General features: G+C 36.5%; 1 protein-coding gene across 2 annotated transcripts in view; it reads left to right on the top strand.

Moving 5' to 3' along the window:
- The window catches only part of SBF2 (SET binding factor 2), a 472364-nt gene that overhangs the window by 343055 nt on the left and 108184 nt on the right, over positions 1 to 21125 (top strand). For both annotated transcript variants that reach the window (XM_007471388.1, XM_007471387.1), the window contains exon 17: positions 6195 to 6263. In XM_007471388.1, coding sequence (XP_007471450.1) covers positions 6195 to 6263 — 69 coding nt within the window. The remainder of the gene's footprint in view (positions 1 to 6194; positions 6264 to 21125) is intronic.

Here is a 21125-nt window from a genome sequence, read left to right as displayed (position 1 = left end):
ATCTACCTCCTAGAGGTGCTATAAAAATTAAATGAAATAATTTCTGTAAATTCATACTGAAAATATGTTTGATACTTAGTAAGCACTCAATAAATGTTAGCTATTATTACTATATGCCAGGTGCAGTGTCCTAGTTTCCAGACATAAAATTGAAGCGGACTTGCGCCATTCACTCAAAAACTTAAAGCAAAGCTTGATATTATTTGTCAAGTCTAGCATTCATCTTCTATCTCAATGGGAGTAATGGTACATATTAAATAACCATAGTGTTCCAAATTGTGTTACATCCTCAATAGTTATATTTGTAGATTTAGCATTAAAATGTGACCTGAGGCCAAAACAACAATGAGTCCTACTGCTTATTTTGTACTTAGCACCATACTTAGAAAGTGTGGGAAAACACGAGGGCGTGCATATGGAGGTGCCAAGGAGGAAGAGTGTAAATGATAAAGCAAGGCATGGGTGCTATTCTAGGGGTATTAGATGTGGTAGGAGGTAATTATGATGTAGAATAGAAGATGATAAATAAAGCAGACAGACTAGACCTGCGGCTTATAGCAGGAGGGCCATATGGTTGGGTAAGTGTGGAGATGGGTCCACACCACGGAGGGTTTACAAGTTTGGCAGAAGAGTTTGGTCATTATCCTGTAATGGTCAGAACATAGCTGACATTTTTGAGCAGGAGACTAACATGATATACAGAGGTATTTGGGGCTTTGGTAGTTTTAATTTTTGTCCCTATGTAGAAGATACAAATGTTCTCAGTGTTTTGGACAATTCAAAAAATTTTTTTTCCGAGCTATATCAAGTCTAAGCTCAAGAAAAGTCAGTTTTGTAAGACATTCTGCCTTTCAGTCTTATTTTTTTCTTTAATGTTTACCTATATCGTTTTTGAGAGGTTCCAAAGTTTTACAAAAATGGGAATGCTGGTCGTGACAGTCCAAAGGTATGCAAATCAAAATATGAAGTAATTGAGGGTAATGAGAAATTAAGATTGCAGGGCTCACTCTTCAGTTGTAGGAGGAAAATTAAAGGTGAGCTACATAGCAAAGTTCAGAATAAAACATGTATAGTCATTCAAGTCCTTGCAGGCTTATAAATTGCCTGGTATGTCTGTAACTACTTTGCTATTACGTGGCCAAAGCACAGGGGATTTCAGGATGTGTATTTATGGACTGATTCCCCAACAGATAACTGCACTATTCCGGAATGCTATTGCTATGTCAATAGTTGTACTTATTGTTTCAAAATTTTTTCCATTTTTCAATCTAATTAACTTAGAATATCTCTAACGTGATTTGCAAAGAATTTTATATTTATATTTTGCAATCAGCATTTGACTGGCGCTCAGGTTTGAGACATGCACTACAATGTGTAAACATTTTATAAGATAATAAATAGCCCCTAAATGTTTTATGATTGCCTGTTCCCTGCTAATTGGTCATGGAGTGAAATTCCCCATTGTTTAATTTTTTTTTAATTTGTGGGAAATTTTTATAAATGAGTGTGTGGGACTTCATATCACAGCTGTTGTCATTTAAAGTTTGGACAGCATCATTACAAATGAAGCCCTGCTGTGAAATCAAAGTCAAAAGGCATCTTGGCATCCCAGCCATTTCCTTAGGAGAAGATTACAGCTCAAGTCTGTTGAACTTTATTGCCTTGGGCCTCATGACAGTCTTCAGAAACATGCAAGGCATTTCTGTTAAAGAAACTCAGATGTGCTAGGACACAGGGGATGACATTCTTGTGCATAGCAGTGTCCTAAGCAAGAGGGTGAGGAATAAGTCGGGAAGAAAAAGATGATTCACCCTTTTTGCCATATTCTGGGATTATTTTATAAAATCCATGGAGATGACAGAGAATAGGAAAAAGGTGTGGTGTTTTCCTACATGGCCTATATACTTTTTCCAGTTTTACTGAGGTATAATTGGCAAATAAAGCTGTAACATATTTAAAGTGTACAGCGTGATGACTTAATATACCATACATTGTGAAAGAATTCCCACAATCGAATTAATTAACAGATCCATCACCTCACAGATTTCCTTTTTGGGGGAGGGGTGAGAATACTTAAGTTCCACTTTCTTAGCAAATTTTAATTATATGATACAGTATTATCAACTATAGTCACTATGTTATATATTAGATTCTCAGACCTTATTCATCTTATATGTACTCTTTTACCAACATCTTCCCATTTCTTCTTACAATAGTTGTCTTTTAACAAGAGTATTTGGTCTATTTCTGCTATTATATTTTTATTTATTCCTACTATCTTATTTTGTTCTTTTTTGATTGTTTCCTTTTTCTGAGTTTCTTTTCCTCCTTCTTGCTTTCCTTTGGGTTATTTTTCTTTCAGTCCATTTTTCCCCCCACTAGTTTAGAAGTTGTAACCCATTCTGTTCCTTTGGCAATAACACAGAGAAATTTAAATGTTTACTTAATTTATCAAAATCCAGCTCCAGTCCACCACCTTACAATGTCTGTGCTACCGTGGTTGTATATTTTAGTTGTATCTTATTTTTCTTTAATACTGAAAGACATTATTTTTGTGTTTTATATAGTCAGTGTATGCTTAATTTACTCACATATTCATTACTTCCCTTGCTGAATTATCGTTTTATATCTCAGACTTTCCATCTGGTGTTTTAGGTGGCCCTAGGGGGTCCCTACCATAAGGTAGTTCTCCTAATGGACTTCCTACCTTTAGCGAGTGCTAGGTTTTGTCTCCTATCTTTTGAGTCCTTTGAGTTGTTCAAAACTAATACTCAAATTTACTTTGCTCACCAACTGTTCTTGAGGTAAAATTGCACTTTAGTGCTGTATCTCTCCAGGTTCCCACTTAACTTATATTTTGGCCTGAGTGTTCCTTACTTTCTTGCCAGTTCATTGCCTTGCATTAAAGATTTTTAAATATATTATCTAGCATTTTTAGTTCTTTACAGTAAAAATGCGTGTCAGTATATGACCATAAGTCAAGAAATAAAAGCTCATGACTAAGTTTTTAAATGATCTTTTGGCTGGAGTGCTCTCAGAAGATTTTTTATGATATTAAATCATTTTTTCAAAATATATTTTTCTGGACTTCCCTGGTGGCGCAGTGGTTAAGAATCCGGCTGCCAATGAAGGGATCATGGGTTCGATCCCTGGTCCGGGAAGATCCCACATGCCACAGAGCAACTAAGCCCATGCGCCACAACTACTGAGCCCGTGTGCCACAGCTACTGAAGCCCGCACACCTAGAGCCTGTGTTCTGCAACAAGAGAAGCCACTGCAGTGAGAAGCCCGTCCACCGCAACCAAGAGTAGCCCCCGCTCGCCTCAACTAGAGAAAGCCCGCACACAGCAACGAAGACCCAACACGGCCATAAATAAATAAATAAATAAATTTTTTAAAAATAATAATAATAAAATAGCAATTGCCCTCAATTTAAATATATATATATTTTTCAATTGCTTTCTAAAAGAAATGTTCTTAGTCAAATTAGGTTGGAAATGCTGCCACCAAATTCCCTTCATCCAGTCACAGTATAAAGCCCTGAGACGTCCTACCGTTTTTTAAAACAAAAACATCGCACTTAATTTTGTTTACCCAGCATTTCCCCAATCTCCCCCCAAGTAACAGCTATCAGTACTCCATAAAACACACAGTCTGAGGACACTCTCCCCGCTTTTCCCATGGAAGCCTCTTAGGTAGGCCTGAGTCTCCGTTGTAGAACCAAGCTTCTCTCTCCTAATAAGTTATATTTGCTGAAATATTCAGAGATCCTGCTGGTTAATATAAATTCTGTTTATTTGCTTTTTATGGAAATGAGATGTTTCCCCCTTAGAAATGGGGACCATATTGATTAGCAGCCATATCACAGAGACCTTGTTCTATCAGTGACCTTTCTTTTTCAACTCTCTCTCCCTTGGATTTTCCTCCTTGGTGTACTTAGGTCCCTTCTAATTCTTATAGAATCAAAGGATTACATAGAATCTTAGTATTCATCTGGTTCAGCCCTACCAAGGTTCATTCAGCTACCCATTTGGATGTCATAACTCCTCAAACAGCTTCCTTCCCTTTACAACTATGAGCAATTACACTCAGGGCCTTTTTTACTCTACTCACTTATACCCTCATCATGTCACCAGTGACCTCTTTGATTCACAAGTTTCTTGGCTTTTTCTCAATCTTCATTTTACTAAATTTCTCTAGAGACTTCAACACTATTGGTCGTTTCTTCTTCTCTTGACAACTATAGTACTGCTTTCTCCTACTTCTCTTTCCCATCTTGATTTTCCTTTATTCCTTCTCTATAACTATATCTTTCCCAGGTTTCTGTCCTTAGCTGCTTCTCCTCATTTCTCTCTCTTCTTGAATTTATTCCTTTATTCATTCTCTTATTCATTTATCCAATAAATGTTTACTCTGTGTGGTGAATTAATTAGAACAATTATTTTTAGGACAGTATAGGAAGTTTGAGCCTATCTTTTAGTTTTTTTTTAATTGGGTCAGAGAATGTCACGTATATGAGAATGATTCTTTATTACAGAGATTTGTCTTGTAACCCAGTATTGTTTCAGTGTTTCCTGGAGTTGGACATTCAGTGTGTTCTATAGCTGTGTTTTTCATAGTTAAAAATGCATGAAATTCTATCAAGAACTCTTTTAGCAGATCATAATACCAAATGTACTCATGCTAAGCAAGACTAGTATTAGAAGAGATGCCCGCCTTTGGGCCATGACTTCTGAAAGAAAGTTTCCTCCTTTTTTTCCTCAGAGCAGAACTACACCCTCAGCCCTGCCAAGCCATAGTAGCATTTTGAAACAGACCAAGGCTGTCTATGGTGTATTTTCTCTTTGCTTCTGGCTCTTCTCCTTTTTCTAGGGGCCCTGTCCCCAGCACCAGTGCCCTTTTGCAGCTTTAGCCCCCAACTGCTCTGCTGTTGAGGCCTGTACTCCCTCCCTCACATTCCAAAATCAGTGCTGGCAGCTCAAAAAACTCATATCCGCCTCCTCAAGAATATGAGGAAAGTAATCAAGTACAAAAGGCGGTATTTAGAGGAAAAAGCACCAGGCTGATAGGTAGATAAATCTAAATTCCAGTACTGGCTGACATCTAGGCCTCTTTTTCTCATCTGAAAAGTAGAGGAATTGCATTGGAGTAATTGATATTAAGGTCTCAGCTCTGTGAGTTTAAAATCAATTCATACAAACATATGAACAGCTGATAGCTGATGAATTTGCATTTTGATGGCGATAGTTAATATTGTCTAAGGTTGGGGCTGAAATTACTCTACCTGACCTCTCTAAGGGTATTACCCTTGACCATTGTTCCCCGCCATGGCCCCGCTATGTCTGTTCAAGTCACTGTTGTTTTAGGTATATATCCAGAAGTAGAATTGCTGGATTACAGGGTAATTCTACTTTTCAATTTTTGAGGAATTGCCATACTGTTTTCCTAGCAGCTGCACCATTTTACATTCCCACTGAGATTTTCTGACTGTCCCATTCCCCAACAACATTTCGCCCAAGGGGTTTTGGCATCAGTGGTATTTCTTGCCTGATCAATAACAGAATTTTATAAACCCTTCATGTGTAAGACTAAGAAAAAATATATTATTTCAATTATAACATACATCCCAGTCTCAGAGAAGTTAAAATGTGGGGAGAAAATGTGTATCTCAGATTCAATGAAATATAGTAGTTAAATATACTAAAACCCCCTCCAAAAATTTTTGGACAAATATGCACAACTGTAAACACAATTTTTGTAAAACAGGAAAGTAAAAGTAGCTACTCACCAATAGTGTATGAAAACATCTTTCTCAAATGTGTTTTTATATCATTTCTAAAAGAATGGACTTCCCTGGTGGTCCAGTGGTTAAGGCTCCATGCTTCCACTGCAGGGGCCATGGGTTCCATGCCTGGCCGGGGAATTAAGATCCCACATGCCACGAGCAAAAAAAAGAATTTTTTTTTTTAATTAAAAAAAATAAAATAAAAATTTTTAAAAAAACAATGTGCTTCGGGACAGTATTTTTTCATACTTTTTTTTCACACTTATCTAGGTAAGCCTTAATGACAATTTGAAATAAAAGTAAAAACCCCTTAGGACAGTAAATAATGTATCATAGATTTTTGTTTCCACATATTTGTGATTTCTGGTAAATGTCCTAATAATGCTCATTTCTCTTTGTTTTGTTTAAGGATTGTTCAAGTTTAGAAGAATATAACATTGCTGCAGCATTACTCCCTTTGACCAGTGCTTTCTATAGGGTAAGTTTCATTGGTCTATATATAAGTCATTATGATTTATATAGATGTATTCAGTTTGATTTATCATGGAACTACATCAATCGCATCCCCTTCGTGTATCTAAGACATATCTGTGGTTATATTTGTTATAATGTTTATTGCATGCTATATATAAAAAATATAATATATAATGTTGAATCATTTCCTAAGATATAACCCCACCATTCCATCCCTACTTTATTGTTCTTTAGAGCACTTACTAACACCTGAAATTGTGTTGTGTGTTGGTTAGTTTACGTTTGACTGTTTTCCCCCACCAAAGAAAATAAATTTCATGAGGCTGGGTTATTGTCTGTCTTATTCATTGCTGTATCCCAGTGTCAATCAATAAATGTTTGTTGAATGAATGAATGAACAAATGAACAAGCTAGATAAATAAATGGAGGCAGAAATTAGAGTTTAACTTCACCGGCAATTTCTATGGACCTTCTGAAAATTTTCCAGAATGTTCAGTGCTTTTCTTAATTCTGTCATTTATTGTAGTTGTCCTATCCATGCCTTTTCATAGAGAGATTACTTCTTAGGGCAAATAAATCCAGCAAACTCTTATTCCCTCTTTTCCTATGAAGGACTTGTAAGGAGTTAAATAGCCACACTCTGAACAGCACAATGAATACGTCCTTCTGAAATGTACAGTAGGAAGCAATAAACCTGTGATAGCCAGGCTGACTCACTGTGCAGCTGTGTGCAGGTAGCTTCAGGAAGCCCAGGACTTATGGAAGGACTTCTGGCTAAAGCTACTCCATGTTTCATGGGCTCTAAGTCAGGAGAGATTATCAAATATTCCTAGATCTGTTTTAGTAGAGAACTAGGCACCAGATAAAGTGCCTTAGCTGAGTGATGAAATGATCCATGCCCTTAGATGCTGGCAGTATTCTCTTACTCTTTTTGTTCTGCCCGTCCTTTTTGTTTCATCCACCATTTCTAACTGATGAGGTCTAGCCCCCTCCCTGCACTTAGTAGGTACCCAATAAATATTTCTGGATAAACTCAGTTTTTTAAAAACTTTACTTCAAATGATTTGTCTCTGAGTTAAAGGTCTTAACCCAAAGCTTCTCCATAATCAGGAACTCTTTGCTGCTAACTCACTTGCATTCCTCTTTCTTCCTCCTTACCCTCCCATCCTCTTCTAAAACAGAAAATGGAATTTGTGAGACTCACACTTCTGAGACCTGGCAGGTCATACTGAGCATGCTCAGGAAACAAGGACAAATCTCAAAAATGTTAAACAAATGAATTTGGGTTTAGAAACTAATGACAACCAGCTGGAGCTTAGGCATCATCTTTTGGTTTTCCCTCGTCAGCTTAAACTTATCTCCAGGCCCACTCTAGTTTTTCTTAAATGCATACATACTAGTCTTCTCAGAACTCTCCCTAGTAGTTTTTCATCTTATTCCCCTCCTGGCATGGAGAATAATGTTACAAAAATAGGTCAGGCTCTCCTGTATCTTAGGCCACCAAGGAAATTTGTCTCCATATCTATCTCAGAGGAACCAAAAAACTTGGTTCTAACTAGCCTTCGTATGGGCCCTCACATGGGCATTTGTTAAAGAAAATGGCATTTAAAATTTTTCCCACTTTAACATTCTGGGAAATACTGGGAAATACAGTTCTAGCTTAGTTCTGGGAAATACAGTTCTAGCTTAGTTTAGTTTACACAGTACAAAACCATCACACCGTGTTTTTTTGTTTTGTGGAAGTTTTTAATGCAGTTAGTTAACAAGTTGGGCTACATGCCATGCTCTTCTCTGTGTTATCAAATTTAATAATACAAACTTATGTTTTATGACGGGTTTATAGATTTAATTTTTTGTTGTTGACTTGGCTTGATTTTACTTGGTTCCTTTTGGTTTAATTTGATTTGGGCATGAAAGGTCCAGTTAGGCACCAGAAACCATACCAGTAATATGAACAGGAAAATTTTAATATAAGGAGTTATTAAGTAGTAATAGGGGATTAACTACTAAGAAATAAAGAGAATTTTAAACTTGGAGTGTGCCAGTCCCCAACAAGACGGAAATTCAGACCTTGTTGGAGAGGTGTTTCTGTGGCCACTGGATGGCACTGAGGTGAACTTCACTGAAGGGCCACAGACTAAGGCTGGCAAGCAGGAAACTGCCTACTGGAGTTCTGGCAAGACTTGCTAGGAATCCACTCACTAGGGTACCACTGAAACTCGCAAAGTGGTGAGCACAACTGGCTGTCCCACACACGACTAGCAGGTACATGTCACAGGAACAAGAAGATAAAAGCACGCCAGAACCAGGAAAAGAAACCACTTCATATTGCTCTGTCCCTACGGACAAAGCTTAATATTGTGCCAACTGGCAAAGGAGAAATTTTTACAGGTCCAGCTCCAGTACCACAAAGCAAGGCAGAGAAAGATTGATTTGGAGGAAAGAGGCACTGCATTGATAACCAACAAAGAGGGTTAAGGAGTGGATCATTATTGATTCTTATATACTTTCTGAACTTCTATCTTATGGGAATGTAAAAGGTTACTATGCCAGGCAGCATCTTGGGCAGCAAGATGAACAAAACATTGATGTGGCCACTAGGAACTTACATTAGTCTTTATAATACAATAAAGAATAAATAAATAACCAAACTGGTCTACAGTTTCATCAGTCAGATGGACATTTTCTTAAAGTAGTACATATGCATGGTTAGAAAATTCAGATAGTAAAGAAAGATACAAAATGCAACATAAACGCTCCCTTTCCCACCTCTACTCCATTTCTTCTGACAGTTGATTTCTTCCTGGGGAAAAAAGTTGTGTATTATTGCTAGGATATGCAGATAAAATTATCTTTTTTTAAACTAAAACGATCAAACCATTCACACTGTTTTCTCACCTTGCTTTTTTCACTTTTTTCACACACACACACACACACACACACACACACACACACACACATGTATTTTTTTTAATAGTGGAAGTCAAAGCCTGCTCTGGGTAAGGAGGTAGGCGAGATGATGGATCAGGTGCCTCTTTCCTTTCCTTTCCTTTTTCCTTTCCTTTTTCCTTTCCTCTTTCCTTTCTTCTTTCCTTCTTTCCTTCCTTCCTCCCTCCCTCCCTTCTTTCTTTTTCTCTCTAAGTAAACCAGCTATTTTTTTAAATTGAAGTATAGTTGATTCACAATATTCTGTTAGTTTCAGGTGTACAGCAAGGTGACGCACTTATTTTCTTCAGATTATACTCCATTATAAGTTATTAGAAGATATTGAATGTAATTCCCTGTGCTATACAGTAAATCTTTGTTGCTTATCTATTTTATATATAGTAATTTGTATCTGTTAATCCATACTCCTAATTTGTCCCTTCCTCCTTCCCCTTTGGTAACCATAAGTTTGTCTTCTCTGTCTGTGTCTATGAGTCTGTTTCTGTTTTGTATATAGATTCATTTGTATTATTTTTAGATTCCGCATATATGTGATATCATATAGTCAGAGAGGGTCTTTGTCTGAGTTACTTCACTAAGTATAATATTCTCTAGGTCCATCCATGTTGCTGCAAATGGTAATATTTCATTCTTTTTTATGGCTGAGTAATATTCCATGGGGTGTGTGTGTGTGTGTGTGTGTGTGTTCACGTGCGTGTGTGTATATATATGTATATGTATATATATATATGTATATATATATACATATATATATATATATACCACATCTTCTAAAGCCAGTCATCTGTTGATGGATACTTGGGTTGTTTCCATGTCTTGGCTCTTGTAAATAGTGCTGCTGTGAACATTGGGGTGCATGTATCTTTTTGAAGTATAGTTTTCATTTTTTCTGGATATGTACCCAGGAGTGGGATTACTGGATCATATGGTAGCTCTAGTTTTAGTTTTTTAAGGAGCCTCCATACTGTTTTCCATAGTGGCTGCACCAATTTACATTGCTACCAAAAGAGTACGAGGGTTCCTTTTTCTCCACACCCTTTCCAGCATTTATTATTTGTAGACTTTTGATGATAGTTATTCCAACCGGGGTGAGGTGATACGTCACTGTGGTTTTTTATGTGCTTCTCTAGTAATTAGCAATGAGCATCTTTTGAGCATGCTCATTGAGCATCTTTTCATGTGCCTCTTAGCCATCTGTCTGTCTTCTTTGGGAAAATGTCTATTTAGGGTTTCTGCCCATTTTTTGATTGGGTTTGCTTTTTCAATATTGAGTTTTATTAGCTGTTTGTATATTTTGGCTTATTAGCCCCTTGTTGGTCGCATCATTTGCAAATATTTTCTCCCATTCCATAGGTTGTCTTTTCATTTTGTTGATGGTTTCCTTTGCTGTGCAAAAGCTTTTAAGTTTGATTAGGTTCCACTTGCTTATTTTTGCTTTTACTTCTTTTGCCTTGTATATTTTGAGACTAATCTAAGAATATACTGCTACAGTTTATGTCAGAGAATGTTTTGCCTACGTTCTCTTCTAGGAGTTTTAGGGTGTCATGTCTTAAAGTCTTTAATCCATTTTGAGTTTATTTTTCTATATGGTGTGAGGGATTATTCTAATTTCACTGATTTACATGTAGCTGTCCAGCTTTCCCAACACCATTTATTGAAGAGACTGTCTTTTATCCCTTGTATATTCTTGCCTCTTTTATCATAGATTAATTGACTGTAGGTGTGCAGGTTTATTTCTGGGCTCTCTATACTGTTTCATTGATCTATATGTCTGTTTTTGTGCCAGTACCATGCTGTTTTGATTATTGTAGCTTTGTAGTATAGCCTGAAGTCTGGAAGGGTTATTCCTCCAGCTTTGTTCTTTTTCCTCAGGATTTCCTTGGTAATTCTGGGCCTTTTCTGATTCCGTATAAATTTTAGAATTCGTTGTTCTAGTTCTGTGAAAAATGTCATAGGTATTTTCATGGGGATTGCGTTAAATCTGTAGATTGCTTTGGGTAGTATGGCCATTTTAACAATATTAATTTTTCCAAACTAAGAAGATTGGATATCTTTCCATTTCTTTGAATCATCTTCAGTTTCCTTTATCAATGGTTTATAGTTTTCAGCATGTATTTTCTTTTTAATAAAAAGATAATTATGTATATACTTACCATTGTCATAAAAGCGAAGTATTTTATTGGCCTAAATGAAACAAATGGTTATCTTTTAGAGCTTTACTTAGAGTGAAAGATGTTCCACTTGCAACATTATCTATGTTAGATCTTAGGGAATTTGTTACACCACAGCCACCGTAAGTTTAGGGGTTTTTTTCTTCTCTACAGTTCCTTCACATGTTTTTCTACTTCTACAAACTTGTATGTATTTCATGTGTCTTTAACTTATGAAGCCTTTTTCTTTTTTAAAATTTTTTATATATTTTTTAGAAATCAATTTAATACAGATAAATTGTCTATAAAGGTGGGAAGATCATAGTAAGAAGTCAAAACATTTTAAGAAATTTTTCACCTTCTGCATTTCTTTTTTTTTCCTTATTAGTCATGCATTTTATACACATCAGTGTATACATGTCAATCCCAATCTCCCAATTCATCACACCACCACCCGAACCCCTGCCTCTTTCCCCCTCTTGGTGTCCATACGTTTTCTTCTCTACTTCTGTGTCTCAGTTTCTGCTCTGCAAACCAGTTCATCTGTACCATTTTCAAGGTTCCACATATATGTGTTAACATATGATATTTCTTTTTCTCTTTCTGACTTACTTCTCTCTGTAGGAGTCTCTAGGTCCATCCACGTCTCTACAAATGACCCAGTTTCGTTCCTTTTTGTGGCTGAGTAGTATTCCATTGTATATATGTACCACATCTTCTTTATCCATTCGGCTGTCGGTGGGCATTTAGGTTGCTTCCATGACCTGGCTATTGTAAATAGTGTGGCAATGAACATTGGGGTGCATGTGTCTTTTTGAATTATGGTCTTTATTGGGTATATGCCCAGTAGTGGGATTGCTGGGTCATATGGTAATTCTATTTTTCGTTTTTTAAGGAACCTCCATACTGTTCTCCATAGTGGCTGTATCAATTTACATTCCCACCAATAGTGCAAGAGGGTTCCCTTTTCTCCACACCCTCTCCAGCATTTGTTGTTTGTAGATTTTCTGATGATACCCATTCTAACTAGTGTGAGGTGATACCTCATTGAAGTTTTGATTTGCATTTCTCTAACAATTAGTGATGTTGAGCACCTTATCATGTGCCTCTTGGCCATCTGTATGTCTTCTTTGGTGAAATGTCTATTTAAGTCTTCTGCCCATTTTTGGATTAGGTTGTTTGTTTCTTTAATATTGAGCTGCATGAGCTGTTTATTTATTTTGGAGATTATTCCTTTGTCTGTTGATTCGTTTGCAAATATTCTCTCCCATTCTGAGGGTTATCTTTTCATCTTCTTTATGATTTCCTTTGCTGTGCAAAAGCTTTTAAGTTTCATTAGGTCCCATTTGTTTATTTGTGGTTTCATTTCCATTTCTCTAGGAGGTGGGTCAAAAAGGATCTTGCTGTGATTTATGTCATAGAGTGTTCTGCCTATGTTTTCCTCTAAGAGTTTGATAGTGTCTGGCCTTACATTTAGGTCTTTGATCCATTTTGAGTTTATTTTTGTGTATGGTGTTAGGGAGTGTTCTAATTTCATTCTTTTACATGTATGGTGTTAGGGAGTGTTCTAATTTCATTCTTTTACATGTAGCTGTCCAGTTTTCCCAACACCACTTACTGAAGAGACTGTCTTTTTTCCATTGTGTATCCTTGCCTCCTTTGTCATAGATTAGTTGACCGTAGGTGCGTGGGTTTATCTCTGGGCTTTCTATCCTATTTCATTGATCTCTGTTTCTGTTTTTGTGCCAGTACCATATTGTCTTGATTACTGTAGCTTTGTAGTGTAGTCTGAAGTCAGGGAGTCTAATTCTTCCAGCTCCGTTTTTCTCCCTCAAGACTGCTTTGGCTACTCGGGGTCTTTTGTGTCTCCATACAAATTTTAAGATTTTCTGTTCCAGTTCTGTAAAAAATGCCATTGGTAATTTGATAGGGATTGCATTGAATCTGTAGATTGCTTTGGGTAGTATAGTCATTTTCACAATGTTGATGCTTCCAATCCAAGAACATGGTATATCTCTCCATCTGTTTGCACTGTCTTTAATTTCTTTCATCAGTGTCTTATAGTTTCCTGCATACAGGTTTTTTGTCTCCCGAGGTAGGTTTATTCCTACGTATTTTATTCTTTTTGTTGCAATGGTAAATGGGAGTGTTTCCTTAATTTCTCTTTTAGATTTTTCATCATTAGTGTATAGGAATGCAAGATATTTCTGTGCATTAATCTGGTGTCCTGCTACTTTACCAAATTCATTGACTAGCTCTAGTAGTTTTCTGGTAGCATCTTTAGGATTCTCTATGTATAGTATCATGTCATCTGCAAACAGTGACAGTTTTACTTCTTCTTTTTCAATTTGTATTCCTTTTATTTCTTTTTCTTCTCTGACTGCTGTGGCTAGGACTTCCAAAACTATGTTGAATAATAGTGGTGAGAGTGGACATCCTTCTCTTGTTCCTGATCTTAGAGGAAATGCTTTCAGTTTTTCACCATTGAGTACGATGTTTGCTGTGGGTTTGTCATATGTGGCCTTTATTATGTTGAGGTAGTTTCCCTCTCTGCCCACTTTCTGCAGTTTTTATCATAAATGGGTGTTGAATTTTGTCAAAAGCTTTTTCTTCATCTATTGAGATGATCATATGGTTTTTATTCAATTTGTTAATATGGTGTTTCACATTGATTGATTTGCGTGTATTGAAGAATGCTTGCATCCCTGGGATAAATCCCACTTGATCATGGTGTATGATCCTTTTAATGTCTGGTTGGATCCTGTTTGCTAGTATTTTGTTGAGGATTTTTGCATGTATATTCATCAGTGATATTGGTCTGTAATTTGCTTTTTTGTAGTATTTTGGCCTGGTTTTGGTATCAGGGTGATGGTAGCCTCATAGAATGAGTTTGGGAGTTTTCCTTCCTCTGCAATTTTTTGGAAGAGTTTGAGAAGGATAGGTGTTAGCTCTTCTCTAAATGTTTGGTAGAATTCACCTATGAAGCCGTCTGGTCCTGGACTTCTGTTTGTTGGAAGATTTTTAATCACAGTTTCAATTTCATTACTTGTGATTGGTCTGTTCATATTTTCTATTTCTTCCTGGTTCAGTCTCAGAAAGTTGTGCTTTTCTAAGAATTTGTCCGTTTCTCCCAGGTTGTCCATTTTATTGGCACAGATTTGCTTGTAGTAGTCTCTTAGGATGCTTTGTATTTCTGCGGTGTCTGTTGTAACTTCTCTTTTTTCATTTCTATTTTTATTGATTTGAATCCTCTCCCTCTTTTTTTTTTTTTAACATCTTTATTGGGGTAAAATTGCTTTACAATCGTGTGTTAGTTTCTGCTGTATAACAAAGTGAATCAGTTATACATATACATATGTTCCCATATCTCTTCCCTCTTGCGTCCCCCCCCCTCCCCCCCCCCCTACCCCCCCCCTCCAGGCAGTCACAAAGCACCAAGCCGATATCCCTGTGCCATGCGGCTGCTTCCCACTGGCTATCTACCTTACGTTTGTTAGTGTATATATGTCCATGCCTCTCTCTCGCCCTGTCGCTGCTCACCCTTCCCCCTCCCCATATCCTCAAGTCCGTTCTCCAGTAGGTCTGTGTCTTTATTCCTGTCTTACCCCTAGGTTCTTCATGACATTTTTTTTTCTTAAATTCCATATATATGTGTTAGCATACAGTATTTGTCTTTTTCTTTCTGACTTACTTCACTCTGTATGACAGGCTCTTGGTCTATCCACCTCATTACAAATAGCTCAATTTCGTTTCTTTTTATGGTTGAGTAATATTCCATTGTATATATGTGCCACATCTTCTTTATCCATTCATCTGATGATGGGCACTTAGGTTGTTTCCATCTCTGGGCTATTGTAAATAGAGTTGCAATGAACATTTTGGTACATGACACTTATTGAATTTTGGTTTTCTCAGGGTATATGCCCAGTAGTGGGATTGCTGGGTCATATGGTAGTTCTATTTGTAGTTTTATAAGGAACCTCCATACTGTTCACCATAGTTGCTGAACCAATTCACATTCCCACCAGCAGTGCAAGAGTGTTCCCTTTTCTCCACACCCTCTCCAGCATTTATTGTTTGTAGATTTTTTGATGATGGCCGTTCTGACTGTCTCATTGTAGTTTTGATTTGCATTTCTCTAATGATTAATGATGTTGAGTATTCTTTCATGTGTTTGTTGGCAGTCTGTATATCTTCTTTGGAGAAATGTCTATTTAGGTCTTCTGCCCATTTTTGGATTGGGTTGTTTGTTTTTTTGTTATTGAGCTGCATGAGCTGCTTGTAAATTTTGGAGATTAATCCTTTGTCACTTACTTCATTTGCAAATATTTTCTCCCATTCTGAGGGTTGTCTTTTGGTCTTGTTTATGGTTTCCTTTGCTGTGCAAAAGCTTTGAAGTTTCATTAGGTCCCATTTGTTTATTTTTGTTTTTATTTCCATTTCTCTAGGAGGTGGGTCAGAAAGGATCTTGCTGTGATTTATGTCATAGAGTGTTCTGCCTCTGTTTTCCTCTAAGAGTTTGATAGTTTCTGGCCTTACATTTAGGTCTTTAATCCATTTTGAGCTTATTTTTGTGTATGGTGTTAGGGAGTGATCTAATCTCATACTTTTACATGTACCTGTCCAGTTTTCCCAGCACCACTTATTGAAGAGGCTGTCCTTTCTCCCCTGTACGTTCCTGCCACCTTTATCAAAGATAAGGTGTCCATATGTGCGTGGGTTTATCTCTGGGATTTCTATCCTGTTCCTTTGATGTATCTTTCTGTTTTTGTGCCAGTACCATACCGTCTTGACTACTGTAGCTTTGTAGTATAATCTGAAGTCAGGGAGCCTGATTCCTCCAGCTCCATTTTTCGTTCTCAAGATTGCTTTGGCTATTCGGGGTCTTTTGTGTTTCCATACAAATTGTGAAATTTTTTGTTCTAGTTCTGTGAAAAATGCCAGTGGTAGTTTGATAGGGATTGCATTGAATCTATAGATTGCTTTGGGTAGTAGAGTCATTTTCACAATGTTGATTCTTCCAATCCAAGAACATGGTATATCTCTCCATCTGTTTGTATCATCTTTAATTTCTTTCATCAGTGTCTTATAATTTTCTGCATACAGGTCTTTTGTCTCCTTAGGTAGGTTTATTCCTAGATATTTTATTCTTTTTGTTGCAATGGTAAATGGGAGTGTTTTCTTGATTTCACTTTCAGATTTTTCATCATTAGTATATAGGAATGCCAGAGATTTCTGTGCATTAATTTTGTATCCTGCTGCTTTACCAAATTCATTGATTAGCTCTAGTAGTTTTCTGGTAGCATCTTTAGAATTCACTATGTATAGGATCATGTCATCTGCAAACAGTGACAGCTTTATTTCTTCTTTTCCAATTTGGATTCCTTTTATTTCCTTTTCTTCTCTGATTGCTGTGGCTAAAACTTCCAAAACTATGTTGAATAAGAGTCGTGAGAGTGGGCAACCCTGTCTTGTTCCTGATCTTAGTGGAAATGCTTTTTCTTGACAAGTCTGGCTAAAGGTTTATCAATTTTGTTTATCTTCTCAAAGAACCAGCTTTTAGTTTTATTGATCTTTGCTATTGTTTTCTTTGTTTCTATTTCATTTATTTCTGCTCTGATCTTGATGATTTCTTTCCTTCTGCTAACTTTGGGTTTTGTTTGCTCTTCTTTCTCTAGTTCCTTTTGGTGTAATGTTAGATTGTTTATTTGAGATGTTTCTTGTTTCTTGAGGTAGGCTTATATAACTATAAACTTCCCCTCTTAGAACTGCTTTTGCTGCATCTCATAGGTTTTGGATTGTCTTGTTTTCAATGTCATTTGTCTCTAGGTATTTTTTGATTTCCTTTTTGATTTCTTCAGTGATCTCTTGGTTATTTAGTAACGTATTGTTTAGCCTCCATGTGTTTGTGTTTTGTTTTACATTTTTTTCCCTGTAATTGATTTCTAATCTCATAGTGTTGTGGTCAGAAAAGATTCTTGATATGATTTCAGTTTTCTTAAGTTTACTGAGGCTTGATTTGTGACCCAAAATATGATCTATCCTGGAGAATATTCCATGTGCACTGAGAAGAAAGTATAGTCTGCTGTTTTTGGATGGAATGTCCTATAAATATCAATTAAATCTATCTGATCTTTTGTGTCATGTAAAGCTTGTGTTTCCTTATTAATTTTCATTTTGGATGATCTGTCCATTGGTGTAAGTGAGGTGTAAAAGTCCCCCACTATTATTGTGTTACTGTTGATTTCCTCTTTTAGAGCTGTTGGCAGTTTCCTCATGTATTGAGGTGCTCCTGTGTTGGGTGCATAACTATTTACCATTGTTATATCTTCTTCTTGGATTGATCCCTTGATCATTATGTAGTGTCCTTCCTTGTCTCTTGTAACATTCTTTATTTTAAAGTCTCTTTTATCTGATATGAGTATTGCTACTACAGCTTTCTTTTGATTTCCATTTGCATGGAGTATCTTTTTCCATCCCCTCACTTTCAGTCTGTACGTGTCCCTAGGTCTGAAGTGGGTCTCTTGTAGACAGCATATATATGGGTCTTGTTTTTGTATCCATTCAGCAAGCCTCTGTCTTTTGGTTGGAGCATTTAATCCATTCACCTTTAAGGTAATTATCGACATATATGTTCCTGTGACCATTTTCTTAATTGTTTTGGGTTTGTTTTTGTAGGTCCTTTTCTTCTCTTGCGTTTCCTACTTAGAGAAGTTTCTTTAGCATTTGTTGTAGAGCTGGTTTGGTGGTGCTGAATTCTCTTAGCTTTTGCTTGTCCGTAAAGCTTTTGATTTCTCCATCTAATCTGAATGAGATCCTTACCAGGTAGTGTAATCTTAGCTGTAGGTTCTTCCCTTTTATCACTTTAAGTATATCATGCCACTCCCTTCTGGCTTATAGAGTTTTTGCTCAGAAATTAGCTGTTAACCTTATGGGAGTTCCCTTGTATGTTATTTGTCATTTTTCCCTTGCTGCTTTCAGTAATTTTTCTTTGTGTTTAATTTTTGCCAATTTGATTACCATGTATCCAGTATGTTTCTCCTTGGGTTTATCCTGTATGGGACTCTCTGCACTTCCTGGACTTGGGTGGCTATTTCCTTTCCCATGTTAGGGAGGTTTTTGACTATAATCTCTTCAGATATATTCTCGGATCCTTTCTCTCTCTCTTCTCCTTCTGGGACCCCTATAGCGCGAATGCTGTTGCGTTTAATGTTGTCCCAGAGGTCTCTTAGGCTGTCTTCATTTCTTTTCATTCTTTTTTCTTTATTCTGTTCCCCAACAGTGAATTCCACCATTCTGTCTTCCAGGTCACTTATCCATTCTTCTGCCTCAGTTATTCTGCCATTGATTCCTTCAGTGTAGTTTTCATTTCAGTTATTGTATTGTTCATCTCTGTTTGTTTGTTCTTTAATTCTTCTAGATCTTTGTTAAACATTTCTTGCATCTTCTCTCTCTTTGCCTCCATTCTTTTTCCGAGGTCTTGGATCATCTTCACTAACATTATTCTGAATTCTCTTTCTGGAAGATTGCCTATCTCCGTTTCATTTACTTGTTTTTCTGGGCTTTTATCTTTTTCCTTCTTCTGGTACATAGCCCTCTGCCTTTTTATCTTGTCTGTCTTTCTGTGAATGTGGTTTTTTCAAAGCCTTTCTTGAAGGTAGTGCCTTAACAGCTAGGTTTAAATTATTAGGGTTGGTTTTATGGTGAAAACTAATATAATCTTTTACATTCATGTTATGTTTATTATTTATATGGTGCTTTCATTCTCAGTTAAGTAAACATTTATTAGGTGTGCCAAGCCCTGTGCTTATGTTTGTTGCAGTGTTACAGATGAATAACATGGTCCTTACCCTCAAGAAGCATACGGTCTAATGTTGTATCCATTAATTAACTACTGACAGAGGAACCATTTCACAGTTAATGAATAACATTGGTCTACTCTTTGTTTACTTAGGTCCTTTTTATTCAAAGATCATGTTTGTTAAATTAAGAACCAGAATATATACTCAGAGTTTAAAGCAGGGGTTCTTGTCTAAATGTCACTTTTTTGGGAAGAAAGTTAATTAAAGTGCAAGATAAAACCAATACTCAGTGCAGAAGTGGAACCAAAATCGGATACCCCTGCGTTACTCTTTCCTAGCGATACCACTGAGCAACAGTGAAGGCCATGGGCCCCTCTACCATGAAACACCATTTAGTACCTTCTCCTAGTGACCCGTGTAACTTATGGTCACCCTGTTGCAATTCTTAATCACCCAAGTAATCTGGAGAGTGTCCAGAGTCTATCAGAGTATGCCAAATCCCTCCCATTACGTCTTTGATGCACATCTGTTGGTTACTGATGCTCAAAATGACTCCCAGGAGAGATGACACTTTCTCCTTTGGTATGCACTGTGGTTTGTGTTTACCTGGGGAGGAAAAAGCAATACCCTATTTACCTCAATTCAAGCACCCTGATGTGTTGCCTTCCCAAATTCCAAAGATCTCCGTATGCAGATGGTACTTTGAGAATGTTTATTGATTTACTGTTTGAGCTAGGTCTTATTTCACCATAAGAGCATTATTCAGGCTCTCATTCGCAGTAGAAATAGATTTCTTCTTCAAAATCCTCGTTTCATTTAGCATGTAAAAATGTGTTTTCTAAAATCCAGCCACATGGAAGATTTATTTTTATTAATAGGTTTATTGAGGTATAAGTTAAATACCATAATATCCACTCATTTTAAGTTTCGTTTCAGCGACTTTTAGTATATTTATAGCATTGTACAAGCATCACCACCATCCTATTTTAGAACAATTCTGTCACCCCAAAAAGAAATCTCATGCCCATTTACAGTCACTCTCCACTCTCTGGCAACCACTAATATACTTTCTGTCTCTATAAATTTGCCTTTTCTGGATATTTTATATAAATTGAATCATACAATATATGTTCTTTTATGTCTGGCTTCTTTCACTGAGCGTAATATACTTGAAGTTCACCTATTTTTTTAGAAGGTTTCTTTAGGGCTGTTAATTATTAATGAAAAAATTTTCACACCCTGAGTGCTTAAGTCACCATCTGTATTGTTTCAGTTTATACCTAATTCAAATGTAATATATAATTAAACTATTATCTTTTAATAAATATATTAGAAAATATATGAGATGTAAAGCCTGATTTCTCAGTTTGAAGAAATGAATTTTACATTTCTCTCTACATGAGTTTATAGTTCTTAACTTTTCCATTGCTAAATTTTAACTTTTGCTTATACATTCTAAATGAATATCCACTAGCTTATCTGACTAAAATTTGAGACCTAGGTATCATTTCCATTTCAAAATATAAAAGCCCAAAGTAAGTATATTCAGCATAGTATGTTAAGAAAATCTGTTGAAAATCTGAAAAAAGTCATTTGTGTAAACCTGGCCTACCTAATCATCAGAAAGTGAACATTAAAGCATGGAGAATCACAGAATTTGCTAGTAGATTTCCTGAACGATGACCTTCCTGCCACCAGACTCTAGCAGTAATTCTGCACCTAACACCTGCCCCCACAAAATAAGTAAACTAAAATCTATTATCTCTGTCTTTCATGTCAAAGCTGTATATCTCTTATGTAAGCCTGTGCACCTAATAGAACATAGTAAAGAACAGAAATCCGGAGGAAGGTGATAGGAATAATAATATTTATTGAATTTTTACTGTGTACAAGATGCTACATTTGGTTTACTGTACCTAATCCAACTCAGTGAGTATTATTCCCATTTTAAGACAAAGGAACTATGGC

The sequence above is a fragment of the Lipotes vexillifer genome, unplaced genomic scaffold (genome assembly GCF_000442215.2).
Source record: "Lipotes vexillifer unplaced genomic scaffold, Lipotes_vexillifer_v1.1 scaffold6, whole genome shotgun sequence".
Classification (NCBI taxonomy): Eukaryota; Metazoa; Chordata; class Mammalia; order Artiodactyla; family Lipotidae; genus Lipotes; species Lipotes vexillifer.
Note: the sequence above shows the minus strand (reverse complement) of the source record. Positions and strands in the feature narration are given on the sequence as shown.